Below are 9,885 nucleotides of genomic sequence, written 5' to 3' on the forward strand. Positions count from 1 at the left end.
AGAGATATAAGCCACCACTATCTAGTATCCCTAATGAATGTAGAGCAGAAAAAAAAACAGCCTTACTTCAGTACAAAAATTTGTAATTGTACCAAAAGAGGAAAACTAGTTTGAACTTCCACTACATAATGAAAAAAAAAAAACAAAGCAACAAACAAAAGATATACACACACACAAAAACCACTTAAAATTTGAACAGCACCAAATTTAGAACCTAACTGTTAAAACTAGAGGTGATAACTACACTCAGTTTTAAGACTGCAATACAGTTGCCATTAAATGATTAAGAACTCTGCTCCACAACTGCATGTCTAGGCACATCTTTCCATTAAACACTTGATCTTGCATGCAACCAGGTGAAAACTAGAAACAGACTTTCAATTTTCACTATCAAAAATAAAATCACAAAAGAATTCAACTTCTTTTGAAAAGTGTAAAAGAGCTGACTGAAGCTTTTTCTGATATTTCTTTCTGACATTATAAAGTCAGGTGCAGATTATTAGAGAAACAAAATCCTGCCTTGAAAGTATTCACACCCGCTACACTATAAAGCTATGTATTGTAAGCGTATATACATACACACACCTTTTTTTTACCTTTCTCTGTTTCTCTGCTTCCTTTTCTCTTTCCCACTGTGGAAACAGTGATTAACTTGGTGGAGAGAATGCTTGTTGCTAAGCAAGCTCTCATTTGTCAGTACCACTCACAGGCTTACCCTTTTACAGAACAGCTGAGACTTCTTGCTATAAGTCATTAGCCACGTCCTGGCTGCTAATACACTCAAGAAGTAAAGTTATATTTGGAAAATCTTTCCTTCCACGTAGTCACTAATAACCTTATAGGAGAGAGATCACTGTCTGTTGCAACTTTATAGGCCTGAAATTTTTCTTCAGAGGCAGATCATCATCTAGGCTAACCCTTAATTCCGTTGGTATTATTACTTTATTAACCTTTTTTTTCTGCTTAATTTGTCCACCTTTTCAGATTCTGATTCAGCAATTATTGCCTGTATATTATTTTAATGTCATATTAGTTCTTTTTCTCTGCTCCTATTTTCTGCAATATTTGGGGTCAGTCCAAATCATCTAAAAAAATTTCTGTAGTTTGTCAATAAAATGGCAATTACTTTTATGGTCCTACCCTTACCCCTTTTAAACTATCAAAATTGGGCATTTAATTGACAAAAGCATTTCACAGATACTTGTGGGATGAAAGTTAGCCTCTCTTTTATTTAACTATGTAAATTTAAAAAAAAATATAGATAAAACCTTAAAGCAACATTACAGTTGTAGGATTTTGGCAGTGGAAGAGGGAAACAGGGTTGGTTTTCATTAATAAAGCAGGGAGAAGATATCTGCATGAAAAATGAAGGACTTCCAGGAAGTGTAATCAAAATAATTTAAAATTCTTCATTAAGATTAAATTGAATGTCAAAGACTATGATTCCTGCAGTACTTCAGCTGAATGGATTTTTGTTGTACAATAAATCAAGTTTGAAATGAAAGCAGGAATTAATAAGGAAACAAAAACATTAAATAGATTTAAGGAAAAAAGAAAAGCTCCTTCCACTGCAACTTAAAATGAGGTTAAGATCAGGTCTGCAGAAATTAACTCAATTTCATTTCCTTCAGAGATAAAATTTTTTGGAAGAAATTAAAGAAACATATCTTCTTTGATCAAAATATTAAAATTTACTTGCTGCCCAAGCAGCCAGGTTTTAAGATGGAAGCCCAGACTTTGAAGACAAATGTGTGCTTCCAAAGAACTGAAAGATTAATAATGAGTGGGAAAGAAGTTCCTAACTCCATGGGAACTCCTTGTAAGCCCAGTTCCAATGACAGCACACTTTTGGGGAGCTTTTGGTGACTTAAGGAAAAAAAAAAAAGGAGGCTCAAGTACCTTTTCCTTTCAGCTCATAGGGCCATGAAAGCCACTTTGACCTCAAAACTTCCCTTTTGGTGGATCATCTCTTCTAAGCTGCACTGTCATGCAGTCCAAGGCGTTCCTTGGATTTTGGCAAGAATACATGCGTTGGTTTTGTTTATTGGGGATGAGGGGGGAGGGGAGAGGGTGGGCTACAATGGCAGCTTCTGCAAGAAGCTGCTAGAAGTTTCCCCTTTGTCTGGCAGACTCGGCCAGCTCTAGGGCAGACCCGCCACTGGCCAGGGCTGAGCCAACTGATGACATAATGTTCAGTGATAATGCCTCTGTGATAACATATCTAAGAAGGGGAAAATTAAAAAAAAAAAAAAAAAAGGTAGAAGTGAAGAAGCTGAAGCGGGGGCAGAAAGGGGGAGGCGCAAGCCTTGAGGGCCTTGCGGCCCTCACCCTCTGGCCTCCCACTAGGCGCCGTCTTAGCGCAACTCGACTGGGCCTGGCTGCAAGAAGTGGAGAGGAGATGTGGAGAGAACCTGAGAGGCATCTGCCTGAGCCGGTTGTGAAAAATTTCTTGTGAGAGGAACGGCTGCAGACGCCAAGGTCAGTGAAGAAGGAGGGGGAGCAGTAATGCTGCTCCCGACAGAGATTCCCATGCAGCCCGAGGTGCAGCCCGAGGTGCAGCCCATGGTGAGGCCGGCTGTGCCCCTGCAGCCCATGGAGGCCCACGCAGGAGCAGAGATCCACCTGCAGCCCGTGGAGGACCCCACACCGGGGCAGGTGGATGCCTGAAGGAGGCCTTGGCCCATGGAGGGCCCGCGCTGGGGGAGCCGTTCCAGAGGGAGTACACCCCATGGAAAAACAATGCATACTGGAACAGTTCATGAAGTCTGTGGGAGGGACCCCACAGTGGAGCAGGAGGAATGTGAGGAGTTCTTCCCCCAAGGAGGAAGGAGCGGTGCAAAGTGACAAGTGATGAATTGACTGAAACCTTCATTCTTTATTCCCCCTATGCCACTTGGTGTTAGGGGGAAGGAGGTAGAGATAATAAGAATGAACTTAAGCCTGGGAAGAGGGAGGGGTGAGGGGAAGTTGTTTTTGGTCTGTTTCTCATTATCCTGCTTTGATTTTATTAATAATAATAAATACATAGTTTTCCCCAGGTCAAGTCTGTTTTGCCCATAACGCTACCTTGAATGATCTCTCCCTGTCCTGATCTCAAACCTTGTGCCTTTTTGTTATATTCTCTTTCCCCCAGTTCCCCTGGAGGGTGGGGAGAGTGAGTGAGAGATTGTATAACTTGGTTCTGAGCAGGGCTAAAGTACAACAATTCATCCCTTGTTAGAGTTTTTTTCCCTAGCTTACTAGGTAGAAGGCTGAGGGGAAAGAGTGGTCATTGAAATGATGTGATACTTCCATGGCCTCTCCTTTGTTTGCTTGCTTGGTTTTTTTTTCTGTCTTTGTTGGTTGCTTTGTGGCCTTGTTGCATAAGTTATAAATGCATCATCACATTAGAGAATGACTTTTGATAACGTAATGCATTAAAGAGTATTTTCTCCATGTTTCTTGATAACATGAGGCAACTTACTTTAAAAAGTTTGGCTAAAAAATAAACCTGGGGAAATAGAAATAATTAAAGGCCATGCTCTTCTTTCAGACTTCCTATAGCATAGTGTATTCATTTATAAATGGAATTATTCTGACCCCTGAATAGCCATCTGGCTCACAAAATCCTTTCTGAGCAAGGAGAAGGGTCATGCAATAAGTAGTCTTACCCCTTCATTGCTTAGATCACATTGCATCATTGGTCTCTACATACAGTTTGTGTGTATCCAGTTTCCTGGGATATTCAGGGTATTCCAGCTCTGTTGCAAACAGTAGCAACAAATCTTAATAATATTGGAACGTTCAAAGCAAGGAAGGGAGGAAGATTTTTATTTCAAAATAAAAGTTATTTCACCATTCACATCTATGCTGGCATATCCAGATATTTATAAGCAGCTGAAAAGTGTATTTCCGTCTACTCTGGACAGAATAACCTGACGTGAGGCAGAGGGCAAGAGATGCAACATTTGGAGGCTGCTCATATGTCCTGGATTGTCCTTAGGTGGAAGACTGTCTGCTGGTTTTCCTATGTGCCATGGGAGGAATCAAGAGAGCCCAGAAAGCTGGCCAGCAGTGCTGGAGTGTGGGGAGAGCCTGTGCAACTTTGTCCTGCCTGCAGCGTCCAAGGGAGGCATGGGATGTTATCAAATGAGCCCTCTTGCCATATGTGCCTGGAGACATGTACCACAGCCAGAGCAACCTGATGGGGCTGTGGGAAGACACAGTTGAGGCCTTGGTGAGTGGCATGAAACACTGATGCCAGGCAGAGGACAAGAGATGGAGGAGATGGAGTGGGCAGTGCTGTTATGGTGACTGCAGACGCATGTAGTGGGGCCGCAGTGCTGCCATGGTGAGCACTATGAGCAAGGACAGCCCATTGTGACATCCTTGAGTGATGGATTCTGACATCACTGAGAGATGGACTGTGACCACGTCCTTCGCTGCTTGTATCCAGGCAGTGAATCTTGCCCAGCCAGCTCTATCCTCACTCCAGCTGAGCAAGTACGCGAGGTTTAGAGCGTTGAGTGAGGCTTTCAGTTGGTGGTGGTGTTGAGCGCAGAGGGTTATTGACTTCAGCTCCCAGTGCCCGTTCCCAGAGATATCAGAGGATTTTCCCCGGCTCTGCCAAGTTCAGGCAGCTGGGGCACCCAGGAGGCACGCTCACAGCAGCAGGGGTGAGCTGTATAGGGAAACTTCAGCGTGGGGGGCTGGGAGGGTTTCCTTCTTGAGGGACCTTGACCTTTCCTCCACCCCTGTCCAGGTCAGCCAATGACCATGGCCTCTCTTCTGTTTTTAGGGCAACACCTGCTGCTGCAGCGCAGGTGGGAGGGAGTGGCTTGTCATCACCAGCTCTCCACAGCCTATCATAGCCCATGGAGAACACTGCCACAGAGCTGGACAACCGCTGTCCTATATGCCTGGACACCTGTGAGGAGGCCAGCTATGTGCTGCCATGTTGCCACCGTTTCTGTTTCACCTGTATCCAGCGGTGGGCTGACATCAAGCCCGAGTGCCCCCTCTGCAAGAGGAGGGTGAGCTCCATTGTGCACTCGGTGCAGGCATGCAATGACTTTGAAGAGCATGTCGTCACACCACCTACAGCATCATCAGTTGTTGTCCACCAGGCCACCCATAGCCCTGCAGCAGACCCACCACTGGCTGCTGGACAGGCGCCCAGGGCTGCAGTGGGCAGCCTCCAGACTGACACCTGGGAAAGACTTTTGTGGGGTCACCCAGCTCTCCTGGAGCCCCTGCTGCCCTGGCTGCATCAGGTGCTGGGGCTGATCTTTGAGGATGACTATCTGCAGGCAGGCATCGTGGAGGACATCATCACGTCCAGCCTGGTCCTCTTTGGACCAGATGAAGATGTCCTGGTGCGCCTGCTGGAGTTCTTCCTTCAGAACCGCACAGTGACATTTGTGAACGATCTTATTGATGCCATGGTGCGACTGTGCAGCAGGGAGGCCCACCGCCTGCTGCTCCTGGAGAACTCCCATGCTGCTGGGTGGGAGGAGGGCAGCCCTGCAGCTGCTCTCAGCCCCACTGCCTTCCAAGGAGGGTCTCCCGCACCCAGCCCAGCTGCCTCCAGCAGCCTTGCCAGATACAACACAGATGAGCTCCCCAGCACCTTCACAGCTGTCCTTGGTGGGAATGGCAGCAGCCCCTCCTCTGACCCTGTTCCCATCCCAGGGGAGCAACAAGAGCTGCAGGAGGAGCCAGAGGAGGCTGCACCAAGTTCCTCCACTTCCAGCCAGGGCAGGGAACGCTCCCCTGAGAGGCCACAGCCACCCCTGAAGAAGAGGGCCAGAAGCCCTGAGGCCTTTCCACCACCCACCAAGAGACCACCTCACTAGCAACACTAGAAGAACATCCCAGGAGCTGCTGAAACCAGGGCTGCACCATCAGCTGGGACATGCGCCAGCCCCCAGGAAGATCAGAAGGCTCTCGTTAGCAGTCTAGATCTGATAATCAGACAAATAAAGGCATGAAAGCTACAGAAGAAAATCTCTGTGTTACTAAGAATGCAGGTAGCTTTCCTATCCTCATCTGTGCTGCTTTCTCCCCCTTTTCCTGCTGCTGTGTCCATGGTTTTTTGTCCTCTGTCCTCAGAAGAGCACCGTGGGGCTTCTCCCTCTGCTTTGGCACAACCTCTTTGCCCTGCCTTGATTATCATGGGCCTGAAACTGTGCTCTCTGATGCATCTGTCCCCAGAGCACAGCACCACGGGTCTTGGCCCTCTGCTCTCACAGAGCCCATTTCCCTTTAGCAAGTTGCCATGGTGCCTGGCCCTGTGCTCTTACAGTGGCCCTTTCTGCTGATTTAACTGCCAGGGAGCTGGCCCTATGGACCTGAAGGGCCTCTCTGTGCTAATTTGAGTGCCATTGAGTTGGATTGCCTGGTCTTACTGGTCTCTCTTTCCCCTCATCTGAGTGCTACAGGACTTGGTCCTCTGCTCTTGCAGGGCCTTTTTCCCTTGAGCAGGGCGCCACAGTGCCCGGCTCTGTGCTCTTGCAAGGTCCCTCCCCTCATTCAAGCACCACAGGCTCCGGCACTACAGGTTTACAGGACATCTCTTCTCTGACTGGAGCACCATGGGGCCTAGCCCTGTGCTCTTGCAGGGCTTCTGAGCTCCGATTCATGTCCCATAGGTTCTGGCCCACTGGCTCTGAGGGCTTCTTTCCCTTCACTTGAGTGCCATGAGCCTGGCTCTCTGCCATTGCAGGGCCCCTTGGCCCTGATTGAAGTGCCATGGAGATCAGCTGTGTGGCCTCCAGGCCCCCTGAGTACTGATGCAGTCAGTAGTGTTCCCTAGCAGCCAAGAGGCCAAACCGCATCCTGGGGTGCATAAAATACAGCATATCCAGCTGGTCAAAAGAGGTGATCATCCCACTGTACTTAGCATTGGTGCAGCCTCACCTGGAATATTGTGTGCAGTTCTACGCCCCACAGTTTAAAAGAGGTGTTAAGGTACTTGAATGTGTCCAGAGGAGGGCAACAAAGCTGGTGCAAGGGCAGCTTGGATCATCAAGTCCAACTCCCTACTCCTCAGAGGACTACCTAAAACTAAACCATATGACTAAGAGCATCATCCAGGTGCTCCTTGAACTCTGACAAGCTTGGTGCTGTGACGGCTTCCCTGGGGAACATGTTCCAATGATCAACCACCCTCTCAATGAAGAAATGTTTCCTCATGTCCAATCTGAACTTCCCCTGATGCAACTTCTTACCATTTCCACATGTCCTATCACTGGTCATCAGAGGCAGGAGATCAGCACTTCCTCCTCAGCTGCCCCACTTGAGGATGTTGTAGGCTGCAATGAGTTATCCCTCAGACATCTTCTTCGGCTGAACAAACCAAGTGACGTCAGCTGCTCCTCGTAAGTCTTGCCCTCGAGAGCTTTCACCATCTTTGTCACTCTCCTCTGGACACACTTTAATAGTTTGATGTCCCTCTGATATTAAGGTGCCCAAAACTGCTCACAGTACTCAAGATGGGGCCACCCCAATGCAGTGTACAGTGGGACAATCACCTCCTTCAACCAGCTAGCTGTGCTGTGCTTGATGCACCCCAGGACACAGTTGGCTTTTTTTGCTGGCAGGGCACACTGCTGACTCATATTCAATCTGCCTTCAACCCAAACTCCCAGATATCTTTCTGCAGGTCTTCTCTCAATCTGCTTGGAAATAGTTTCCAGGGAAATTTGCTCCATCACCTTCCCAGGGATCAAGGGAAGATACCCTGTCCTGTAGTTCCCTCATCCTTCTTGCCTTTCTTGAAAACAGGAGTGACACTTGTTTTCTTCCAGTCCTCAGGAATCTTCCACAACTGCCACGACCTTTCAAAGAAAATTGGCAGTGGCCTCACAATGGTCTCAGTCACTTCCTCAAGACTCATGGCTGCATCCCTTTGGATCCCATGGGTGTAAATGATTTAAATGAAAACACAATGAGCAGAAAAATCACTTTGTTTTAGATTCCATTCTTAGATCCACCTGCAAAGACTTCTTTTGCCTCTTCTTTAAATCATGTCTTGGGCATAATAAACTTTTGCTGATTACTCTGGGTAATCTAGATGATTCACAGCATCTCAAATGCAACCTTTACCTGGTTCCTTCCCAAAAAAAAACCTGGTTCTGCTAAAGATTCTCACCTGCCTAATTCCATACTTCAAAAACATGTGAAGACTGCATTTGACAGAAATTAAGTAACTTTGACCTTCATAGCTTCATTGAATAGTTACATTAAGTTAGTAGCCAAACATTTTGGGTGTGGATGTGGGAACAGCTTGCAAGCTGACATCCTAGCTTTGGTGTCAAGAAAGAGTCTGTGATCAAGATCTAGAAGTACATCAAGAGATTCCTCTCTTCTCATTCTATTCCCTTTCCCCCAGGGGCTATGAGTATACATCTCTGGATATTTCGAGAAGATACATACAACACAGCTATATAGCCAGCTGTTTTCACAAGCGTAAAAAGATGCCCTTTTTCTGAATATCATTCTTCCTGGTTTCTTCCAGCTCAGCACAAGTGGCCTGAAGGTCATAATGTAACTCAGTATCTCAAATGTCCCTTGCAGATAAAATTCCAGTAATTATTAGTGAGAAAAACTACACCTTTAAAACTCATTATTCTATGTCTCACCTAAACTTGAAGAAAATTCTTGTTGCTGTAAAACTTCATTATCTTTTAAGAATTAATTTTATACAAAGAACATAGTTTGACAAGCAGCATAATTGCACCTGTTTCTGGGCATTTAGAATGTTACATTTTAGAGAAAAAAAAAAGCAAATTTCTTAGAATATGCAGACGGGTCTAGCTCATCCTCACAGTCTAGTCCTTACTTTTGCCACCAGTTAGTCTGTTTAAAGCACTGTAGTAATTTCAGCAGCTGATAAAGTGAACCTCTAACTGGTGATTATAAGAACAATGAATAAAAAGTATAATGAACTTTGTAACCATGGAAGCTGAAATCTAAAAGATGCGACTCAGTATCTCATGTAAAAGGATAAAAACATACATCAAATTAAAAGTAACTTTCTAGAATCCAGAGATCAGGAGAATTTTCAGAAATAGTGTTTATTCATTTGCTTCAGAGGGCTACAATGTGATGAGTTGCCTTTAAGTAGTAGAACAAGAATGGCGTAAGTAGTAGCTTTCATGGCATTTAAATGACTACATCAAAACAGGCCAAAACGACTTATAAAAATTTTGCAACATGAGTAGATACTTCTGATTGGTGACAGCCAACATGGCTTCACTAAGGGCAAATCGTGCCTGACAAATTTGGTGGCCTTCTCTGAGGGTGTTACAGCATCAGTGGTCAAGGGACGAGTAACTGATGTAATCTACCTGGACTTGTGCAAAGCATTTGACACTGTCCCTCATGACATCCTTGTCTCTGAACTGGAGAGACATGGATTTGATGGATGGACCACTTGGTGGATAAGGAACTGGCTGGATGGCAGCAGTCAGAGAGTGGTGGTCAATGGCTCAGGGTCCAAGTGGAGATCAGTGATGAGTGGCATTCCTCGGGGGTCGGTATTGGGACTGGCTCTGTTCAACATCTTTGTTGGCAACATGGACAGTGGGATAGAGTGCACCCTCAGCAAGTGCACTGGTGACACGAAGCTGTGTGGTGCAGTCAACATGGTGGATGAAAGGGATGCCATCCAGAGAGACCTTGAGATGCTTGAGAGGTGGGCCTGTGCCAACCTCATGAAGTTCAACCAGGCCAGGTGCAAGGTCCTGTACATGGATCAGGGCAATCCTAGGCACAAATACAGGCTGGGTGGAGAATGGATTGAGAGGAGCCCTGAGGAGAAGGACTTGGGAGTGCTGGTGGACAAGAAGCTCAACATGAGCCGGCAATGCGCCCTTGCAGCCCAGAAAGCTAACTACACCCTGG

The 9,885-nt window shown here is 46.2% G+C and overlaps 1 protein-coding gene across 1 annotated transcript; it reads left to right on the forward strand.

The window, feature by feature from the left end:
- The first annotated feature begins 4,853 nt into the window (after window positions 1-4,853).
- Window positions 4,854-5,834, forward strand: LOC147596359 (uncharacterized). Its single transcript, XM_086771359.1, has one exon. It carries the CDS (start codon window positions 4,854-4,856, stop codon window positions 5,832-5,834), a length of 981 nt encoding a protein of 326 aa, XP_086627485.1.
- The last annotated feature ends 4,051 nt before the right edge of the window (window positions 5,835-9,885 follow it).

The sequence above is a fragment of the Chlamydotis macqueenii genome, chromosome Z (assembly GCF_036417535.1).
Source record: "Chlamydotis macqueenii isolate bChlMac1 chromosome Z, bChlMac1.mat, whole genome shotgun sequence".
NCBI classification, from domain to species: Eukaryota; Metazoa; Chordata; class Aves; order Otidiformes; family Otididae; genus Chlamydotis; species Chlamydotis macqueenii.

Bases quoted from the DNA above. Each gene is read 5' to 3' on its own strand.
- LOC147596359 (XM_086771359.1), top strand. From the start codon at position 4,854: ATGGAGAACACTGCCACAGAGCTGGACAACCGCTGTCCTATATGCCTG.